The sequence below is a fragment of the Corvus hawaiiensis genome, chromosome 6 (genome assembly GCF_020740725.1).
Source record: "Corvus hawaiiensis isolate bCorHaw1 chromosome 6, bCorHaw1.pri.cur, whole genome shotgun sequence".
In the NCBI taxonomy this organism is placed as follows: domain Eukaryota; kingdom Metazoa; phylum Chordata; class Aves; order Passeriformes; family Corvidae; genus Corvus; species Corvus hawaiiensis.
Genome location: NC_063218.1, coordinates 15,543,758 through 15,567,573, shown reverse-complemented (window position 1 = coordinate 15,567,573; position 23,816 = coordinate 15,543,758). Strand labels below are relative to the sequence as shown.

At 42.1% G+C, this 23,816-nt stretch overlaps 1 protein-coding gene across 5 annotated transcripts in view; it reads right to left on the bottom strand.

Annotated features, from left to right (window-relative positions):
• PRIMA1 (proline rich membrane anchor 1) overlaps positions 1 to 23,816 on the bottom strand; it is a 50,599-nt gene that overhangs the window by 5,598 nt on the left and 21,185 nt on the right. For 3 of the 5 annotated variants that reach the window (XR_007204342.1, XM_048307446.1, XM_048307447.1), the window contains exons 3-4: positions 14,108 to 14,237; positions 2,657 to 2,751 (exon numbers count right to left, since the gene is read on the bottom strand). Coding sequence is in view for 4 of the 5 variants with exons in the window: in XM_048307446.1 (XP_048163403.1) it covers positions 2,657 to 2,751; positions 14,108 to 14,237 (225 nt within the window). In the remaining variant the exon portion in view is untranslated. The remainder of the gene's footprint in view (positions 1 to 2,656; positions 2,752 to 14,107; positions 14,238 to 23,816) is intronic. The other 2 variants (XM_048307449.1, XM_048307448.1) reach the window with 1 other exon arrangement.

Below are 23,816 nucleotides of genomic sequence, written 5' to 3'. Positions count from 1 at the left end.
ATCTGTATGTTCTGTGTTGAGAAAATTTTTTAGAGGAAACATAGTTTTTGGCCCTTTATCATGTCGAGTCACAAAACTTAGTTGGTATATTTGACAAAACCCTCCTTGCCAGCTTTGGCTACTGTGTAAATTTGGCACAGACCTACTGTTTGTAAGGCAATTGTGTGGTAGAGTACTAGGAGAGAGCTACACCTCGTGTCCCACTTGTACACACTTCAGAAAATCTCTATCTATGACTACTCAGACAAGATCAAGTAAAACCAGGGCAGACTATTTATTTAATAATGGCTTTATCACGCCTCATTATAGGCTTAAAGAAGTGTTGAGAAGAGTTAAGATCACTTAGACATGGAAATAGAAGTTTTGTCCAGAACAGTAAACTGCAATAGTTTAAAACTCACAGTGCAAACGACATTTCATACACTTATGGGTGCTTCATGCTTGAAAAGGATGAGAATTTAGAATAAAAACTGATTTTGTAAGACATCCTGAGTGTTGCAAACCTGTTTCTACTGCCTACCTCCATAGCAATGTCTCAACAGTGCCAGTGCATCAAGTCCAGCATCTGGGAAGGCTGGGTTCCAAGGAAATCCAATCAAGCTACGAAGGGATGACCTTGGGCTGGCAGTAGAGACACGACAGGATCTCAAATTCACCTCCTTCTGGGGTTCCCATACCCGACTCAGCACTGCCAGGAGACACCTGTCTCCACTTGGGGATTTGCTGCCCTAGATTATTCTCTGGGGAAACACATATCCTATTTCTTCCCAAACAGGAATAGAGTGTCATTATTCTTTTCAAATATAGTTAGAGGAAGAAAGACTGGTTTTTTGGTGTCCATTGTGGGAGGGAATGACCAGTGCTCAGAAGACCAAGCGGTGGTACAAAATTGTAAATTGTAAAAGCCACCTGCAAAAATCTCTCTATATATACATATATACATGAAAGATTGCAGTGTATGGGTATCAGTATCAAATGACAAAGATTTTACCAAAGCTGAAAGCTATGAGGCATCTCGGTACTGTCATTGCACAGCTGTACCTGTGCGAATGCACAAGGTACCCATGCCAAAAATCCCTGCGTGTTTTCAGTTCTTCTCAGGAAGGTGATTTCAGTAGCACGTAAAGAACTTGTCTCTCTCCTCACTGCTGTTTCACCCCTGAACAAAGCTCTCTGGACAGCCCCATTTGGCAGCCCCACTTCTGGTGCTGGCATGTGCCGGGTTGAGCGTGTGCCTGCTGATCCCTGGGGAAAAGTGGCTGAGGGGAGGTGGCAAATCAGTGAGCTGTTCCACTTATATGCGCAATGATTTCAAAGCTCTTCTCCATAATGATATTTCATTAGCTATCAACACATAAAAGATAATGATTTTCAATAAAATTTGGTCTCATACAACTCATCCGTTTCCTTCATAGGCTTTGTCTAGCCTCAGGGGACGTATAAATAGAAATACCCAGAAATATCCAAGCTACCTACATACCAGCAGAGATCAAGCTGCAGTGGCATCTTCCTGGGTTACAAAAAGTTGTCCAAGAATCAGGGTAAATATCTGTGTAGTTTATTTTCACTCAGTTTTATCTCCAGGACTAGAATGCTAGCAGTACCTGTTTAGAGCTCTTGGCTAGACTTCACTGCTGGAAGCCCAGATAAGATGATGTGTGGGCTGTAGTCACACTTCAAATACATCCTTATTTAGCAGACAGGAATGGAAGAATAAATTTTGTAATGTTATTCAATTACTAGACCATCAATCTGCATAATCTGAATGTTTATAAGAACATAAAGAACATGAATGGAGGCTGTTTACATCTCAGTACTGGGGCACTCATCCAAAAACTGTTTGGTTCATGCTGGCCATCAGTTATCAGAGGTGAATCACTTTCCACAAGAGCAACTGGTGGGAGAAGAAAAGTTGCTTTCTAAGACTGGTTTGTGAAGAGGACTCCTGCTAGAGGAGCTCAATGCACTGACAACAGTTGCTTTCAGGGACACAGCCATTACATTTGTGTGCAGCCACACACAAGGTGCCTTGCTGGTGCTGGCTGGTGGCCAGCCTGGTGCTATGGCTCAGACATATGGGGCTCAGGTTGGAGGAGGACATTTCTCTGGTCAAAGTCTTCAGAATCATGGAAGGAGTCACATTCTGACTTCTACCCTTAACTGCCTCAGAGAGACAAGAAAAAATCAGTCTGGATATATTTTATTTGATAATGTAAAGACAGAAGTCAAAGAAAAAACCTTAATGATGAAAATTCTCTGGAACCTTAGTTTTTCTCTATTAAATTAGTTAACGGCCATATGTGGACCATCTCTCTGTCCAGAAAACAGGCAGTACACTATTCATTACTCGTAGGAAGAGGTTACAGGCTCTCCTACCTCCCACATACAAAGCAAATGTTTTACAGTTATAATAAAAAGCAGCTCCATCTGGACAACTTTTAGCAGCTCACACACTACTGCTCAGTGTTTGTCTCCCAAGGCTTTTACATGTATCCCCCATATTCCCATCTCCACTCAGGTAAGTTAGATAGTCCAGCATCTAAAAGACCAACAAACAGTCTTGCCCCTGTGTTTATTACTTTTTATCACAATATATGATATTTTTAACTTACTCTTCCAAACTAGAAAGTGTTTCAAGTATCTTGGATGATATTACCTGCAGCATTTGGAAGGACTGTGTATACAGGGTGTTTTTCAGTTTTAGATATTTGATGGAGTTCTCCTTCCTCAAGCTGCATTGCCCCTTTGCTCCTTATGAAAACAAATAAAAAGTCTTTTGTGAATTAGAAAAGGCCATTCTTTCCCTAGAGACCTTTGAGTAATTCAGTCTTAGCCAAACTGAACCAGTGGTCAGATGATAAATAATATTTACAAGAGCAAGTACCCATACAATTTTTAACATCTTCAGACCTTTTCTGTGCAAGTGCTCTGCATAGTGCTAGGACAATAATGCAAAAGGAAGAAGTCTCTTTCACAGCTCTGGAAATCACGTTGCAGGATAGCTTAACGTAACTCCAAGATACCATCTCCCAGGGAGAGCTTCTTTTCTGACTGTTCACAAAAGCACTTTGAAGCCTGCGATTTACAGCGAACTTGGCTCTGCCTCACAGCCAATTTTAGCTGACCAGTTTCTGGAGTATATTTAAGCAAGCCCTGCTGGCATGTGGGCGATTTCTGTTTTGGGATGGTTCACACTGAAATTCCCCTCTCTGTTCATGGATTGAGCCTTGCTGAGTGTTTCTCCCAGGGAAAAAAAAAATCCATACTGCTCTGCAGCCATTCATCAGCACTTAGAGATTCCCTGAGCTGCTGCACTCAGGCTGCAGAGCATTGGGGGCAGATCTCTTTCTGCAGGACTGCACCTCTCTCAGCCTGCTGAAGTCACTCTGGGTATGTCTAAAGGGAGGGTTTGGACTGTTCAGATTGCAAGTAATTGCAGTATATTGCTGAGCCGCATGTGAAATTTAAGAAGTGGAGTTTAGTCTTCATTTATTTTCAGCAGTGCAAAGTCAGAGTAATTCCACAGACTTTGTTGGACTTGAGGAAGATTTGTTCTGATGTTACACAGGAAGAAGATCTGTCCCTGCGAGACAAAGGGGATGGATGCAATCCCATTTCCTACTAAGTCTTCAATTAAGCTAACTTCAGAATTATGCTCCTACACGAAACCAATCTTAAGGAAGAGAAGCAGCTTTATTATTAGGATACTGGACAATTAACCAACATAATTGATAAAAGTACTTTCAGTGACCCCTCACATAATAACCCATTCTTTGCATTCCCTCTAATGATCTTTAAAAGGTTTTATTGACTGGAGGGATATTACAGCTGACATTATCTGCTCTCAGTGTAGAATGCACTGTCAATATGTTTTGATTATAAAAGCAGAAAAATGAATGGGACTACTGCAAAAAAATGAACTCACGATGCCAGCTTCTTAGCCTGGCAAAAAGCTACTAAACAAAATAAAAATATTTAAAAAAACCCAACCCACCTCCCCCCCCCCCCCCCCCCCCCAAAAAAAAAAAAAAAAAAAAAAGACACATTAAATGCATGGAATGAATGCACCTTCAAACAAAGCCAAGATATGTCTGGAAGATGGTCATGGCCATGGCCATGCCTGGCAGTGGACTATGGGGATGAGCTGGGCACACTCCTGCTCCTCAAAGGCCTGTCTTGTGCAGAGCAGTGCAGGCAGCTAAGGCACAGTCATGGAACTCAGTTCATGGGGCACCACGCTCTGCTAAGCAACACAGAAGCAGCCTGGCATTGGAAATATTTATGCTCCACCCAGAAAAATGGGCTTATTTGTAACTCTACTGCATTAGGCATGATCTGTCCCCACAAAACTGAGGCATGCATGTTCTCACAGGTGCTGGCATGAGGGCAACAAACTTATCTGCCACTCTGTAATACAAAAACACCAGTGGAATCCCAAACCTACATATCTCAGTTCTTTAAAATTCTCTAGACCTTCTGGAACAGATTGAACAACTATTCAATGCTTGCTATCTTCCAAGTGCTTAACAAACATTAACTAGGAAAACTGGAGAAACATTAGAAGGTGTCCTTACAAAAAGATATCCATACTGGAAGGAAAAGTGGAGGAGGAAAAAGGAACAGGAATCCCCTACCATGTTTGCAAAATGAATGGCTGTTGGTGCCTGTGCTCTGGGTCAGGGAGGGCATCATTACTAAAAAAATGTGGGGTTGGAATAATAAGGGACAGAAAGAGGAGATGAGCAAGGGCTGATCTTCACGGCTCTCTTGCTCTCTCTCAAGGACAGTATGTCTCTCACCAATCAAGTGACTGTAGATACTGCCATTTTAGGCAATGGACTTTTCCATCCCCCAAATTATGCTACTTTGTGTCCAGATTTTTTGCCAAATGCAGATAGCTACCTTGCCATTTAATCACTGTCAAACATAGGCAACAACTTAAATGATGGACTTGATCCATACAAAAGAATGAGGCTACTGCTATTTCACAGAACCATTTAAATATAATTTCACAACATTATTTAAATAGTATGATTAATTTCTGTGCAGATGTACAAAAATTCTCTACAGATTTTCTGTTACAGAAATGTCTTTGAAAGAAGAGTGTCTGCAACACAAATAAATGCAAGGAGCTGAGAAGAAAATTAAAACTTGTAAAATTAACTGACCTTTGCAGCTATCTAGATCACTTTGCATTTGAGGCAATCTGTCTCTGCCTTCAACCAGACTGAGACCACTGATTTTCATGCAGCTGCTTCTGGCTTTCTCCACTCACAATGAAGAGTCTGCACAGCCAGACCTTGCTCTTTGAAGGATAAATGCAAACCCAACGTCCATGGATTGCACAGCATGGTCCCAGCCTTCTCAAGTTCCAGGTGTGCCGTGGGGCAAGTCTATGAAGAGGTAAGTCCTGTTCACCATGATGTCTATGCAAAGATTTGGTTTTGTGCAGTTTTAGACAATTGTAACTGGGGTCAATTTCTGAGGAAGAATTTGAGTTTAGCCAGTCTCCACACTGGCTTCTCAGGGCTCAGAGCAAGTGAAGGGAAGAACCTACAGTTCCAGCTGCTTGAGAGTATTAACATTTTTCATAAGGTTTCATGCCACTGCCTCAAAAAGCAGACACCAAAGGCAATGCAATTTCTCCATGTGGGTCCTCTTTTCAGGGTCTCTTTCAAAGGCTGGAATGAGGAATGATCCTATTTTCCCACTCTTACCTTGCACACAGCTGGGATGAGACTCTTTACATACACACATCACACCCCTCTGTCAGTGCTTCGCTCCATCACCTGGCGTTAGCCTGGGGAATGGGGCCTGTGGTGCTCCCCCCGACAAACACTCTCTGACATGGCTAATTAACCAGCAGCTCTCCAAGAAGGACAAACCAGTAGCATTGTTCTCCAGCCCAGCCACACCGGCAAGGCTGGCCATATGCCTGCTGAGTGAGGGGATGCTGGAGGGAGAGTGAGGGAAGGGTGTGGTGGAGCAGGATCACCCCAGCAGATGCCATCTTCTCCTATTCCCAGCTCTGCCCACGCTGACCTACTGCATGTCTCGCCTTCATGGCAAGGCTCTCCGAGCAGGGAGCTGTGTGCTGCTTAGCAACCCCGCAGCACGATACATACTGAGCAGTCAGTACAGGGGTTGCAGAGAAGGAAGGACAGATATAGCAGAAATCAGACTGTGCAGCCTCTCCAGCAGCGGCAGCACAGGTCCAAAAAGCTCAGGTGTGGCTGTGATTGATGTGCACCCCATGAGTGTCACAGATATGCAGAAGGGGACCCTGTCTGTACCTTTTCCCTCTGGACAATGTGGTTGTAGGGCAGCGAACAAGGCAGCACAACAAGGTGAGGGGGTGTGAGATGTGCTGTCCCTTCAGCTGGGACCCTCAAAACCAGCTCCACTCAGCAGGACCTGCAGTTGTTCAGCCAGTGGAGAAATCAGGCTTTACTGCTTTTACTCAAAATGCACTGCAAATCCTTTGCAGAAAGCAAAAGGCAGCAATAAGGCCACCAAGAAGGTTTCTATGGGATTCTTTTTGTGCAGAGGAAATTTCTGGGTGATAAGGAGCTGGAGTACAGATCTACACCCTCACCCGACTACCATGGGTACAATTTTCTCTGAGTCATAAAAATATTGACCTAGGAACTGCAGGCTTCTGCTGCTGGGTTCTTGCAGGTTGTAAAAACACAGTCCTGAGCTCAGATACTCCAGATAATCAAGAGAAAAAGTTTCTTCAAATGTCTCAGCACACTGTGCTGGCTATGCCTCAGCCACAGCTGTGGCTGTTCACTAACAGGGTCAGCCACAAGCACCCTCACATCAGCTTGCAAAAACTATGACTGGCTTAAAAACTAAATGAATGCCTAAGAAAATTTTATTTCTTTGTCTTTAGGAAAAAATGTAATAAAAACATCATGGTGAACCTGGCACCTCTCCCATATGTTTCAAAGCTCTAGTATTAACTTTTATCTTCTATTTGTGTTGGGTTAAATTCAAAATGCTGCAACCAATATAATTACACCAGCATGAGCATTATATTCTGTCACAAGTGTGTAAAATCCACCCATGAATATCAGAGTTGCACTGAGGCAGTAACTCTCAACAATACTTGGCTGTATGGGTCGACTTCTGCCCATTTGATGTGGCACTCTCACCTGCAGTAGAAAACAAGAAATGGCAAGTTTGTTTCTGGTGATAATGAAAAATTAATTTGTCACAGGACAGACCATAGGACAGACCATAATTCTCTACAGATTTCTCTTGGCATCTTTGTCAATATATCACAAATTAGGAGTGAACAAGTGCCAAATGATCCATAAGAGAGTATTCTGTGAAACACTTGGACCACTTGTTTTATGCTAAAGACTAAAGCCTCCTGGAGGCTTTCAGTGTTCCTGGCTATGAGAAACAGTGGGGCATTTTATCCATTTATGACCACAAACTTTCTCCCTAGCAGAATTTGTGAGTTTGTATAACTTAGAAGAGACAACGAAATCCTGCCCTACAACAGTTACAAACACATGTAGTACTTATAAAAGTCCCAGACTGACAGCACTGGAGAGCAGATCCTTCTGCTTTTCTGACCAACACATTCTGCACAGACAACAGCAAAACAAACTGTTCTGCACAGCAGTGCCCATGTGGCTTGGCTCAGCCATCTCTCCAAGTAAAAGGCTATTTTATCTACTTCAGTCATCAGCCTTGAGCTGTCCAGGGAGCCTAACAAATAGTTGCAATACTTTTGCTATTCTACTTAAAAAATGACGCCAATCCTCCTTCATCTTGATGCACCTAAAAAGCATCAGGCAGCACCAGCTATTAGCCCCCTGTCCAAAACCCCCAGTGATGCCACTGAATGAGCAGAATAAATACAGCAGAGCTCTGGCATCTCCAGTGGGCTTGGGTCAAGCTGTAAAGCTCTTCAACAGCTTGTCTCATAAACACCACCCTGGAAATTGCTGCACAACCAACATCCAGACTTCAATAGTGTTTGGGAGAATAACTGATTTTCGTTGTATTAGCCCTCAGTTTTCATCAAGCAAGGCTACATTTAGTTTAGTAAATAGTGATAAATTTGAAAGAACACAAGAAAACCAACAAAAACTCTCCATCCATGAAGATACTTAAAACCCAGCAGGATACAAACATAAGCAAGCTGATCTAGTTGACTCTGCTAGAGCAGAAGTTTGGATTGGATGCTTTCAAGTGGTCCCTGCCAACCTCAACCATCCTGTGATTCTAAAAGCTCATTTCTTGATGATTAGAAAATGGGATCTCCTGCAGGAAGATTGGTTGCCCAGGGTATTTAAATTGTCTTTAGTAGGTCATCTGCAGCTTTGTTCCAAGGACGGGAGTCAATTCACTACTGGGAGATGATTAGGCATACAGGCTAAGCAACACATGGGGATGTTGGGCTTTGGTTAGAGGTGACAGAAGACCTGGACAGTGATGGTCAGGGGTAGATACTAATCCTGTTGTTGATAAACATCAACATTCAGACAGTGGAATCAGGCCACAATGCAAAGGTCTTTTCCTTACTTTTCCAAAATGTTCAAGTCTGCCTTTCTCTCAGCTGCCCTCAGTAACTTTCCCAAGGTCTTTCAATGAAGACTCTATTCCCTTTTCAATGGCACTTCTTAGGGATTGATCCCTTTTGCAGAGCTGAACTGGTCTGACATCAATGAATTGCATCAAAGACACAGAGATCTGCCCCCACAGATCATCTTCTTCCCTTTGGGTGTCTCCCACTCAAACAGTACTTCTAAACATATCTTTTCCACCAACTATCTCACTCTATCTTCTGAGTGATTACTGTCTTTCCCTGCACCTGCTGAGAATTAAGGCACCATTTCAGTACAAACTCCTCTAATGTGTCAGGGAGAATAGGAGACATTAACAATTTCAATTCACCTTGACCTGTCATCAGTCATGCTGTGAATTGCTCTTCAAAGCAATTAAGCACGTTTAGGATTCTGTCTTCTCTGCTCAGGTTAAACAGCACCGTTTTGTTGCAATTAATATTGATTTTGGACTACATCATGCTTGGCCTCAGTGGCTCATAGGAGATGACCATGTAGAGGACTACACAGTTCTTGCTCTTTGGGGGAGTGAGTGGTACAAAATTGGCTGGGAGAGAAGTGCAGGGCCATGGCCTGTTTAGTGGGACACAAACCCCTGCTCCATGGGACACCTTCACCACAGCTCCCACTGCCAGTTCTTGGCCTCTTTAAGAAGGTCTCAGTGTCCTCCCTTCACAAGTATATTGTTAAACAAAGCCAAATTTCAGATCTTTGCTCCCGCTTCTGAAACTAGACTCTGCAGTATACAGGGACCATAAATCATACACAAATGCTAAGCACCCTAAAAATACCTGAGCAATGAATTTTAAGACAGTTTAAATATGACCTGTCATTTTATTTCAGTACAATATTTTCTTGCATTTAATTATTATTTGAAGGTGAACTCAGCACCTATGTAAGGAAGTGCCTATGTAGGCATTTATAGTACCTTTCTCTCAGGCTATGAGACATATAAAACAGTGGCTTCACAAAGTTAGAAGAGTGAATAAAAGGTGTATCATGTAAAACTTGGCTATCATCAACCCACTTTCCCTGCTGACTTAGCAGGAGAGCTTTTTTGGCAGCAAACCCTGCAGTACATCTGAGAACAGATGCATCCATCCTATCTGAAATCCAGCAGAACCAAGGAGCCACATCACTAAGCACAATGAACTGCTCATGGGTCATCTCAGACTGCAGGGAAGTTCCAGAGACACTGAGTAGATGTTTTTCGCATGTTGGAAAGCCATCTGAAACACTCCCTGCCAGGTTGAATAGCTGGCACATCACTTGTCATAAAGACCAGGATGCTCAGCCTTGCTTTCTCCTTCGAGCTTTGACAGATGGCTCCGTTATCTTAATTTCATACAAGGAGCCAGGGATTTATTTTTTCCTCTTATGTAAATATCTTACTCCCCTCACAGACAGTGACACACCAGTGAGCTGCAGAAATAGGATTACACACTGCATGTCCTGCTCTCCCCCATCTCAGTTGCTTATTTACCAAACAACTCTCATTAATCCTCTTTACTGTGTTTACTTCCCACTTCCCTCTAGTCTTACTGTCTTACTATTATTCAGGTACTTGCAGATGTTAAAAAAAGCTTAAGAAACAGTCACCTCCAGAGCTGATTAAAATTGAATTCCATTGATTGTTTTTTAATTCACACCAGATGAAGGTTTGTTAGAGCTGCTGGCATTCACGGTGCACTTGCCCAACCCAAAAATCACATAATACTGAAATGATCCAGCCTTCTCCACCCTGGAGAAGGTCTTTGGACTTCCTGCTTTTACTTCTTGATTACAGTTTTTTGGGGAAAGAGTGAGAATGGCAGGTTTTTACAGACAAAGACATGGTAGAGAATTACTTGGACATATCTAGATTTTGAAGCAGTTATTCATCTGCTCTTTTTATGTGTTACAGAAATCCCTGGTAGTGGGATCACTTTTTTTATCCATGAAATGTATGGAAAAGTCCCACTGCTTACACTGAGGCTGAGTCCCAGCCAGTGATCAAGCCTGTCCCAGAAATCTATGAATGTCACAGATGGTGCTAACTGACTATTGCTATTTTTTTTCTGATGTGCTATGGAAAAGATTCTTAAGAGAAAATTCACATTTTTTTAAAAAGTGGAAATACCCCTCTAACACAAAGACCATAGAAAATAGCTGGTTTTCCACTGCCAAACTGAGTGTGCTATCATCACATAACCATGCTCCAGCACAACATAATATCACCTGGGGTCTCCTCTGGTGCTTGATCTATTCAGCAACACACATCTGTACCTGGTGTGCCAGTCATGTGTCCAATGCTGCAGTCACCAGCAACACAAAGATGAAACTTAGAAGTTGCTTGAAGCACCTTTGAAGTATCACTCCATAGGTATCTTCCCAGAGTTCAACCCATCTGAGTATTAACGCTGATGGATGCAATTTGGTGAAAGTTCCCTCATAGACCAGGGAGGTCAAATCCAATCACTGGAATGGATTTCAGCATTTCTTGTGACCATTTCATATTGGGAGAACCTGAGTATTTCCAGGGTAGATGCAGGGATGGAGGTAGTAGCGTACTTGCTTGGTTCAGGTAGTTATTATATACAAAGAAGCACCAATCCACTAGGTTGTATTTTATTACAAATCGCCTTAGTGCCTAAAATTGGTGGTACGCTGAAGTTTTAGCTTTTATGAGGGAAAACTAACTACCCCAGGAGACACAGTTTATATATAGATTGAATAAAAACACAGTTGAGTTATGATACCTCGAGGACAGTCACTACCTCTCTTCCTGCTACAGAAAAGCAGACATAAGAGAGTTTGACTGGGTCTGGCCCTTTGAAACAGTAAATGAGATTTCAACTTAAGCACAATAGGATTTTTCTTTTTCTTTTTGCTTCAAATTTGATTCTTATGAAAGTGAGGGATTAATACAACAGATCCAGACTTAATGCAAATAAATCCCTGCCTGCACTTTCCTACTGGAGCATTTAACCCTTGTTACACCCTACAACCAGATGACTGCTGTTACTTCATTCTTTGGCACCTCTTCAGTGGTGGTAGGAGACAGATTTGTCAGAGGTGCTTCAGTGACAGAAATACCAGTTCCAGGAGATATGCAGGAAGAAGGGCCCAGGAGGAGCATAGAGGAGAGCTGGTGGGATGAGGGTGTGAGAAAGGACTGGGAAGAGCATGGTTATGGAGCTTAAAGCTGGGAACACAGCGGAAGAACTCTTGGCTTCAGCATCACCCGTATTAATCCCCTTACTCTTTCTCTAGTCACTTCTACCTTCCAGCAAAAAACAAAATGAAGGATTTCTCACACTAGCTAAAGCCAATTCAGCTCAACAATACGTGATAATACTGTGTTGAAGGCAGAGATGCTTTTCTTGTGAACCACCTGATCTTATTTCCCAGCATTTATTGACAGATATCTTTTACAGTGGATCAAGAAACCTGAACTACTGGGGAATGCTGCCAGGCCCTTTAGGGATTCTTTTAGCAGAGCTGTTTCAGGAAGGACTCATTGATGAAAAGAAATGCTCTAGTTACCCTGTAAAATTATAATTAATAAGATTTTCTTTCATAGCTGTCCATCCCACATCTGAGCAGTTTTTAGCTTAGCACTTGTCAGCAGTGTGAATGTCAAAAATAAGAAGATCTAAGAGGAATTTTCCCTCTTCTCTGAGCCTAATGCCTGTTCAAGCAGCTGACTTGTAGGTTGATATTCATGCAGTTGACAAATAATGGGTGTCTTCATCAAGTATCAGTATTACCCTTTACTGACACGAAGCATGGGACTGTTATGTGAATTCCTCAAACCTTTGCAAGGCAGCTCTAAATCTGTCACTTTAAATTTAATTTCTATTCCTCCCATCTATTTCTCCCATCTACCAGCATCACAGCGGATTCGAAAAGCAATTCCTCACGAGGCACAAATTGCACTGGAGAGTTCCTGCTCTCATACATATATTTTGCAGCTTTGACACAAATCATTCACAGTTTGGCAGTAGGCAGACAACTACAAATGAGCAGTAATGGTAGATCAGCAACTACAAGTACGAGATTTCACACTGTGTTACCGATTCAACTGGATGCCAATCTCAGTCCTCCAGAGACAATTTTTCAAAAGTGCAGTAGCTAGAGTGAAAGCTTTCCAGATCTCCCAAAATAATAAACATTCACTTTAGCTAAACTAGAATAGCAAAGATATTTATGTAAATTTAATAAGAAATAAAATAGAGAATTTCTCTTGCTGGAATTCTCCCTTTTTGATGCCCTTTCAAATCCTGCATAAATTTTTCAACAACCACCAAACATGTCCAGTGCTCCACCACTGTGATAGCCTTGCTGAGGCTCAACAAAAATCTTGCAATCACTTTGCACACAGATAACATTTGTCATAAAAACTATTTTCATTTATTTTCCTTTCTGCCTCACTCCAAAATATTATCACTCAGAAAGCATGAAGTTGAAAAAAACTGTCATTTAATCCAAGCTGAAATTCAGATGTCACTGCAGTGTCTCATGAGAGCTATGGATGGGCATCCTGCGTTCTCTACTGCAGGCTGGGTCACCTGGATATACCAACAGCTCCCAGCCAAGATACTCAGAGTATGAAACAGTGACACCATGAACACACAGCTGTGGGGTGTCGTTAGAGCCATACTAAAAACAAAAGAGAAATGAACCTTATGCATCTGGCCTACAATTCCCATAAGTTACTTTATCTTCTAAATCAACCCTTTGGACTTACATTTGGAACTTTCACATGGAAATGTTAAAATTTTGACCTTTTCCACTAGAAATATGAAATGTTATTCAAGTGAAGAAATTATTTTTGCTCATATTTTTCTGTGTAACTGAAGTCAATACTTCCTAACTACTCGAGGCCTAGGCAAGTGCAGCTATTGTAAAGACAGTGAGCTGAAATGGCTACTTCACACTGTTGTATATAGGCTTCACAGAGGCTTTTACATTAAAAGAGAAAGGTTTTGAATTTTGTTCTGTAGGTTATAATTTTGAAGCAAGAATAAATTAGAAGTACAGTCTCCAAATGAAAACTACACATATTACTCAAGGCTTTGAGTTAGAAGACTTTGCATTCATTTGAAATGTCAAAATTAGTAATGGGCCTGGGCCAAGAATCTCACATCCCACATATAAATTTTGAACACTATCAGAAGTAGTGTTCAAATAGAAGTAGTACAGTGTTTCCTACCTCTACACTTGGCCAAGCCAAAGCTCTCCACTTTCACCGGCAACCTGCAGTAATTTGACTTTGGGCAAGTTCTTATTAATCTGAACACCATAACTCTGTCCCATTTCTACTTTTTCTCTTCCTCATGCCCATGACTACATTGAACTACATCCTTTACACATGCAGGGTAAGGTACATGAAGTGACTTTCCAGTGAAAACTCACATTGGCTACAGGACGCCTTTTGCCTTTTGAATGTCTTTAAACTGAACAACATATTGTAAGACAAGTCTTGGGTCAGCCTCTGTGGGGCTGCATTGCCCTAAGTGCAGTAAAAGCATCTGGAGTCTTACCTTTTTATGGCTTTGTAGCAAATGATGACAACTACAAAGAGGAACACTAGTGTGGCGCAGCATACTGCAATGATAATAACCAGGCCTGGCCACCAGGTCTCTTCAGTGGGACAAAAGGTAGACTTGGGAGCTGTAAAAAGAGAGTGGAAAAATACATGAGTTCTCCCAAATCAACAGGGTATAATCAGATATGCTTCAGTCACTCACACAGTAGCACTATACCAGGACCACAGATACATGCAAAGATGTTATTTCACATTTAGGACCTGTTTCTTTCTTTTCCCCAAGCAATCAATTTTTCTTATTGGTACTAGATATTTCTTGTCATGGTCCCTAGATGACCAAGTTCTCAGTGTCAGTGTTGTCTACAACCTGGTACTCAGCACGAAGGAGAAAGGCTCATCTCTGCTACCAGTGGGAAACATCTTCTTCCTCTGCATTGGCTATCTCCCGCTGCACCAGAATTAATTTTAGAGAGGGGTATTATGCTGATAAGAGCACGTTTTCAAACCCCATTAGGAGAGGTTTGTTGGGAGACAAAGCAGTGGCTCCCAATCTGTATTGTAGTTAATATTACTGTAACCTTGGAGTGAGGAAGGGGGATTTGTTTTAAAAGAATGTGAGTTCTATTACATTTACTGATTGCTTTCAGAATATTATAGTTGACAAGCTTCTTCTCCATTAAACTACCTTTGAATTCTAAGTCACATAGTCAAGAAATGTTAACATTAAGAAATGTTAACTTGTGGAAATATAAGCTACTATTATTACATTTTTCTTATTGCACTTAGGGATAGAATTGTCCATTTAAGTACCACTCAAAACAAGAAATATTTTGTATCTGGTGACATTTAGTTATAATATTTCCTTCAGGGCTAAGTTCTTTTTCCCATGCTTTGAGGGGACACATTTCTGGAAGGATGGTGAGTAACAGCCAATGCCATGAGCAGTACCAGTGTATTGCAGAGGGGAGAGAGAGCCTTAATGCAGCCTGTGCAGACACATAAATTCCATGAGAATTTTGGTCACCTTAAGTGACATTTAATAATGATTCAGTTGATGGAACTGTCTGTATCTACATTCTCAGCTAAGTAGGTGAGAGAATCAAATACAGAAAAAGGCTCTTTTTTGAGTCTAATTGTTAAATTTGATATTCTGAACTTCCAGTTATACACATCATAAATAGCTGAACAAGTTAAAATATGTCATCGGTCCAGTATCATTTATTGTGATTTGACGTCTCCTCTGTCTCCTGTATTTGATTAAGAAAATACATGCACATACCCTTAGATTAACATTTAATAGATTAAATAATGAATAACATGATTACTGAGAAAATTTTCTTTTTCCAGTTGCAAGATGTATAGAGGAATTGGCAACATTCACCCTGAGGAATCTGCAGGAGAGCCTTAGGAAAGGACTAGGTAAAGAACTCTAAGAAGCATTAAAAATAATAAACCCAACAGCCTGACAGCCAGTGGTTCCCAGCTCCTCCTTTGACTATGTTCACTTCTAGACTGCCCCAGGAACTGAATTTCTACTTCATTATTATGTCAGTTGCAGAAGTCTGTTTTCAGGGGATAGTGGAACTCTTTATTGTGTTTTGATAAAGCTAATGATTTTAATATTCTCTGAAAGTTTTCAATTTTTTAAGATTCCAGAACAGAATGCATTTCAAAGATGACAAAATGTTTGCATGAAGGAGCAGGAAGTGTCAAGGTCAACTCTACCCTCCTGGTGCCGTCCTGAAAAACACAAAATGTTGCAGTGAAGTCAAAGGAAAAATATTGATCAGCAGGTGCCATGTAAAATTTGATGAGCTCACAGAAGATGGGAGGAGTGGGGCTATCCTTCTCAAGCCCTTGTTCTTCTTCAAAGGCAGGATCGACCAAACTAGTCATAAAGCAAAATGGTGGTGAGACTGGGCTGCTCCTCAGCACAATAAATGAGACTGACTAATGGCAGAGACAGGGTATAAAGCCAGGCTTGTCACATGCCTGTATACCATGTGCTCCTTGATGGTTTATCACGGTATTTTTACATGGAGAATAAACAGATACATGTGGGATTCAATAGTAAACATTACTCCTATATGCAGTCATTAATGACAGGAAAATAATGCTAATGGGGAGGTGACTCCTAATCCACCCGGCTCAGTTCCTTTCCCCACTGGTCCAGACTGGGCACTCAAAAAGAAGCACAAGAAATCACACTGGAAGCTACCAAAGCCTGTTTCTTAGTGGCTCATGTTTTCATACAGATTTAAAAATTATTTTCTATTTCTACTCCTTATTAATGCAGTGCTAATCCTATTTTCCTTTGAAATATCCACTTCTTTTTTAATAAGTGCCTAGTTACATGTGCTTTTCTGCCTTTCTCAGTATGTGTTCACAGAGCCCTCATACCCTGGCACTTCTATGTCCTTAATGCATTTCTCCTCACAATTATTCTCTGAGGAAGAGCAGAACTGCATTTCATCCCCTTATGATGATGGGAAGGCTGAGCCTGGCCTGCATGGATGACTCCTCTATGTGCAGCCAGAAGTGTCAGCTGAGAGAGGAACTTCCCAAAGAGCCAGCAAGATGACTGGGAAGCACCATGTCTTCAGAGAGCCTCTTAGTGAGTCCCACACTGAGCTCCTGATGCTAGGGAGGTGTTGATGTCCCAGTTCCCTTGGGCTGGAGCTCACAGCTTTTCCCTGGGGCTGGGGAGGCTCTCCATCCTGTGCTTGACTCTCAGATCCCAACTTATCACCCACACTTGGCAAGGGCTGAGCCTGCAGGTGTCAATGATCTCTCAGTGATGAGAAATTATCCTGGGTGAGGGCAGCTGCAGCACCCTCTTGCAACTGTGCCATTTTGCATGGAATAGCAATGTATTTCTCAGGCACTCCCTGAAAGAGCAAAGATGTGGGTCCCAAAGCCTCCTCTAAGGAGATACTGAAATCATTACAAAACACACTGAGCAGAAGATGTCCCACACTACCTATAACAATGTCAATGTCCAGTTGTTTCGCCATCTTCACCTTTGATGAAGAGCAGGAAAGTAATTCTCCTGGTTGCTTCCTTCTTTGTACCACCTCTTTCAGACACATTATAAAACCCCAAAAGCTGCATAGTTTCAGAACCAAATTGTGCCCTTTCCCATGAGTAAAGAAACAACAACCCACATACTGCTGTTATTCAGAGAAGTGTAGCTGGGGAGTGGAGGACATCCCTGGATGCCTGAAGTCCCTTTGTCATCACCACTGGGCTACTGAGAACTGAGGGCTGGCCAGCCTGGCCACAGTGGGTGTTCCCTCGGCACCCATCACCATCTCATGTGCAGCTTCAGATGCTCAGAGCATGATTGCTTCTTGGTTTGACTCATTCCTGGCTGTTCTTCACTGCTCTCAAAGTCAGCTGAATGGAGAAAATTATTTTCACAGTACAAAACAACTCAAGGAAAATTTGCTTTTTCTGCTAAACCTTGAAGTGTCGTTCTGTACATTGAAAACGCTGCTGAGTGGAAAGTGGTAGGAAAGTGATGACATTTTAAAGAAGATAAGAAGGTTGAGTGAAGTAATCACAGCCTGACATCCTGACAGAAATCCTGCAAAAATAATGAAGATCTCATTCAATTAATAAAATATTAAAATAAATAATTGATGATAAACAGCATAGATTTAGGAAGACATCTTGTCAAACTAACTAGATATTTTCTGAGGAGATTACTAGTTGATATATAGATGTATTAGTGCTAGTGTGATAACTTTAGACTTTGATATGACATCCAACTTAATTCCACGTGCTGTTGAGGTTATAAAACTATAAAGCTACACACAGAGTAAGTGTGGCACACATAAATTGAGTTAAAAGCCAGAGAACCAGTATGTCTCAAAATCTAACTATAAACAGAAAGTTACTGCTGGAAGAATGTGGTTTTTAATAGTGACCTCCCTCTTCCCCCCCAAAATAGGGTGATGAATACTGATACAGTTTGCAAATGACTCAGGAATGTACTCAACTACACATGGATACAAACACAGTTAGATTAGAAATAGGGTAATTTTAGCCATTAAGGATAATTAATCATTACCATAGTCTATCAGTTCTGGTTGAGTATTTAAATGAAAAACTTAGTTTAAGGTAGACTTTTTATTTTACCTTTAAGAGGTCTAAATTCAGCTAACGAGATTGGACTCAGAATAAGAATTGAGTATGTGAAGAAAATGCTCTGGCTCTGGAAAGTCCACATGAGTACAATGGCATTTATCTATTGGCCTTAAAATTTATGAAATACAAATGTTAGTTAGGTTTACTTTTAGAGGGCCATCACCTTCTCCTCTTCCCAACAGCACCAGGCCTAAATAAATACAATGAGCAAATAACCCATTTCAGGCCTGTAGTGGTTAGATGGATCCAACTAATTGAAAACAAATTAATGAAAAGGAGCTTTCAGAGCAAACTGTTTCAGCCCCACAAAAATCTTACACCTGCTTTTTTTTACTAAGTTTGTTTTGAAGGCTCAGCATAAAGGCACAGCTCCAATTCTAATGTTAGAAGGTATCTGTACACAGCTGGTTCTAGCCAGAAATGTGCATACCAGAAAAGATTAGCTCAGCTATTGAGGGTTTCCCTCAATGCCCAGGCACAAAAATAGAGGTTCTATCATTGGAAAGAATGTTTCCATGAAATTCCCAAGAAGTTCTCCGATTTCTTTTTATCAGATCTCAGTGGGTCATTCTCAAAATTGCTCTGAGCTTCCAACAAAAAATTGTGATGAAGCTGTTTTAATCTTCTGGGTTAAGTATTAAATAGTTTTGTGTATGTTATAAAAGCAATACATGTACTGCCTGAGACAGAATCTAGAAACAGGACTTGGACTTGGACACACCATCAGGTTATCTTTAGTGGTCATGGCTGTAGTTTATAAAGCTCATAATTTCAGAAGCCAGTGCTCCTGCCATTTATTTTGATTAGGGTTATTATTTTCCATTACCATATGGGTTTTAGGCTAATTGCTCTTTGCATGGGAATGCTGGGACATTAACAAGTAACACAACCAAGTCTGTCAGGAGACAGAAAGTGCTCTCTGAGGAGGCCATGCTGAGCTGGTGCCCCTGTGCAGCTCTTGGCAGCAATGCTGAGGCAGGGAGCCTGCACCAGGGCACCCCTTCCCACTGCTGATCCCACAGCAGCCAGCCCCGCAAAGCAAAGCAAAAAAAATAGACTAAATCAAAACAAAGCAAGAAAACCCAGAAAAAAACAAAATCAAACTCAGGACTGAGCTGGAAAATAGCGAAGCGAGGCAGTGACCCATGCTCCCCACATGTAATCCCAGGGGAGGTGTCTCCAGTGGAGGTTTGTCAATTTGCTCACAGCTTGGGTCACCAGCTGGTGAGTGTCCATTGATGTGATGTGGAAGGGTGACAGTGACCCCTATCACTTCTACAACAGCAACTTTATGCCTAAAAAAGGAAGAGAGCTTTCAAGATAAATCAAAAGTTGATTATTGTTTTTCTTTTGCTTTTATTCCTGTTCTTGCAGAAAGGTCAAGAGTGCTGTCGTAATCATCTTTATGAGACATCTGCCTGTTTTTAATATTGTATACTCACAACAGGCTAAACCCTGCCATCTCTATGCCTGCAGCATTTCTCTTGCTATTGTAGGGCTGCCTGAATCAGCCATGCACTTTTAATTAGCATGCTAGGAAGCAGGATTGGATTTTATTTTGAAAGCAGGCTCATATTCCAAGGGCCTCAAGTGTTTTATCAGTCTTGGTTGGAAATTAAAAGGAATTGAAGATGCAGGCAGTGTGTTTTCAGCAATCTCTAAGTATGTCACATATTCTAGAGACCTGTTAATCTGCTGGCTGAAGCAGGGTTTGGGGTCCTAGCCTCATCTTCACTCATTTATTATTTTGATATTCATGTAAGTTGAATGTTGACATCTCCATTTGCAAGACAGAAAAGACACTAGTTCCTACAGCCATTATCACACTGGGATACAGGGACAAGCCCAGAAAACATGGAGAAGTTTAAATCTGATTTCAAATGTCAAGGTACATGAAAAAACTCCCAGGACACTCTGGTGTCCACTCTGATCTCCCAGTTAAATATGGAGAAGGATTTTGAATCTGTTACAGTTTGGGTCTCTTCACATCAAGATGTCTTATCCAAGCTCCTGTGGAATAGAGGACTGCAATGAATGCCCTGATTAGTATGAAATAATTTGGGTTCTGTGAGGAGAAACTCTACAGAGAAACAGTTACACAAACACCAGGGCTCAAACATTTACTCTATAAGCATTGCTCTGTGTAAAACATGAGAAACAAGGAGAGCCTCCATCACATGTTCCTATCCTTTTTGAAAAAGCTGATTTCAGTCCTGAGCCTGAGGCCTCTTGTCTACTTTTGCATAAGGCCCTTCACTCCCCCAGCAGCATAGATTCACCCTAAAGTGAGTGCTGATTAACTTAATGTTGATTAATTTCATTGTGTGACAGAATGAAGCCTTAGGCAGCTAATAGAAAAGGTCCAAGGGCTCAAATGATGTAAAATAGCAGAAGTCCACCCAGCTATGAGACCGGTGCCAACTGAGGACCTTGTCCCAGAATCTGCATGATGACGCTCAGAAGAGAAATGTAGCCGAAGGTCAGGATCTCGGTCTCCAGAGCCCTGGAGGCTGTGGGCTCTCCGGGAACAAGATTGATTACCTAACCCAGGGCCATGGGGAGAGATCTGTGAGTCAGTGTCAGCTCAAGCATCCCCTCTGTTTGCTGTATTTCATCACGTAGGGACTGCTACAGATGTGTTTGGATAACGCATGTGGTAGGAACGTGCTGTGTGAACCCAGGGCTGCTCAAAGTCAGAGCATGGAAAAGCAGTCATGGGAAAAACAAATCCTTTAACAGAGCCTGCTAGTAGAGTTTGTGGTGCTGCTAGACTTGATACAAATATAGATCTTCAGCTGTTATTCTAAAAGGCATTTTGGGAACAGGCAAAGTATATGTTTCCTTCCACACTCTTGGATTTAAGTAGAAAATTTCCTGGGAGGATGGGGGGAGAGGAGGCTGACTAGGAAATGGGCAACCTTGGTGTCTGTTCCTGGGGCAGAAAGCCATGCCTGCAGATGTGACCTGCATCCTCACACTGTCCCAATGCCCAGGTCCTGGGGCTGTGCGTGGCCAGAGGCAGCCCTGAGCTCGCCTTCACGTGGCAGCCACAGCTGCCTGCAGAAGGCAGCGCTGGTGATCACGGACAGACAGGCTTGCCAAAGGAAGGAAGGAACGACATTTTCCAGACTAATGGAGAAGTGGCTGGTCTAGCCCTGCCAGGTTTCCTCATGCTGTGAGAGGAACTCCCTGGTGTTTGCATATACATATATACACACACAAAATAGATGCACACACATACATGTATATGTATTTGTGTAAAACCACACATATATAGAAAGGAGAAATATACCATATATTTTTAATGTATGTCTATAAAGAGGTGTACATATGCACCCATATAAATGAAACTGCTGCTAATAATTTTGTTAAACATGTTTGCATTCTGAGTGGTTCCTCAGGATTTATTAGTAACTGTTGGTGAGAGAATATATGAGAAAATCTACCAACTCCTTTTTTTCTTCTCCCTCTTTCATGCAATTGAGATTACTTTTATCAGCTGAACATATAAAGGCAAACGTTCACATTTGGGGCACCTCTGTATGTATTTGAAATTATTAACTTTGAAGATATAGAAGCTATTAAATATGAATAGATGCACTTTACTGTCTCCCTGGCAGGTCCAAAAAGCAGCCTATCAGCCTCCTTTCACAGCGTTGCCCTCAGACAACACACCTAGCCATGCTTGAACTGATGGAGGGGAGATGCAGGAGCACAACACATGAAATGCCAAAAGGCAGGTATCAACAGGAGCCCCAGGGCTGGGCCTGGCCCCTCCTGGTCTGGTTGGCCACAGACTCAGAGACAGCCTGCAAGAGGCCATAATCCCCCTCTGCAATGTCTTCAGACCCCACAGCAAAAGCAGAGCAAAGTCTGTGAGCAGACTCTGGGAGGGAAGTGTGGAGGCATTGACAGAATTCAGCTGTGGTAGAGCCAAGACAGGAGGAATCTGAGTAGGTGTGGCCTCAACCACAACAGCTGGTGGTGGAACCAGGTACTGTCACCACCAGTATGTACAAACAATTAAACGCTGAAGAAAGATAAATTGGATTTGGCCATCACTGCAATGATGCAACATCTTTGCCTCATGGTAAGACATGGTCATGAACAAAGACATTTAGCTGCTGACTGGGGGGCTTTGGGCTTTTGCCCTGCTCCTGGCACCCCAGTGGCAGCTACAGTTGGTCCCCTGGGAGATGTGAAATGATATAGAGGACTGGGAGCAGACCACCCTAGAGAAGCAAGATGGTGTCACATACGCTGCCATACCCTTGCATACGTCTGCTCAGAGAAGCTGTGCATACCCCATCTGTAATTTTCCCTTCCAACCCAAACCATTCAGTGGTTCTACGATGTTTAAATATCCAGCATGGAGGTGCTCTGTCATTGCAGGTTCTTGGCACAGCAGCTGGGACGAGGCCCCAGCCCTGCTGCTGCTTTGCCATTCCTTCCCTCTGAAAAGCAGAAACAAAGCAAGCTCCAAAGGACAGCTGCAAACACTACAACAGCATCGGGTGGCTTAACTCCAGGAAATAGAATAAAATATGAGATTCCCACAGCACTGTGGCTACTCAAAGTGATGAACACACTGTTTCCTGTTTAAAGAGTCGGGGGAGAAAGGGCAGAGGATGGACACCACAGAAAGCCAGGTCTATTAACAGCCATCATTACCACAAGGGACCAGGCCAATGCAGCAGGAATGTAAAGCAGGAATAGACAACAGCTTCAATAATAGACAAAGTCTACTTGGGGCAAATTCACCTCCAGTAAATTCGAACATGATTGAAAGAATTTGGATTATCACAGTCTCCAATTAGCAGTGACCCAGAAAGCTGTTTTGCTGGACCTGTTCCCTCAGATCCTGCCACAGAGAACAGGCACAGGAGGAAGGTACTACCCAGCAAGGAAAAACTGAAGAACAACAATATCCTGTGCCACCATAGTCATCTTTGGAGCATGGCTGTAACTGTACATGATGTGCAATAGACTGGCTTAAACAAACCAGGAATCACCTAATTTTGGAGCAAATTTTATTCCAGAAAAAGAATTTGTTTGTTTGTTTGTTTACTCCCTTATAAATTTCTGCCCTTCCTGTTGCCTGTAAGCTTAGGGCCATTTCCAGAGTGCCATGAGCCAGTCTGGTAAACAGCCAGGCAATAGCGGTGCGCTCAGCAGCAAGCCTGTCCTGATTTACGGCCTCCCTGGAGTAGCTAGGTTAAATAACACTGGTAGAAAACAGCTATTCCTGTAGCAGATGATACTTCTGTTTATCGCACTTTGTTGCAGACAAGTTTATACCATGCAGCTGCTCCGTGCATATGTTCCTACTACACTTTTAAGGGGGATACTGCAATCACTACGCAGCGGGAACTTCTGCTATAATAAAAACATGTGTGGGAATGATGCTGGAGAAATTCCCTCCCCCGCAGCTCTTACACCGTAGTTGCTGTTATTCTACACTCTCAGTTGCTTCATCTCCTTAGTTTTCTCCTCCTTTCTAAAAACACTTCCCTTCTGAAACAAGAAACATACTCAGTTTTGTGCTTCGTTTTGGA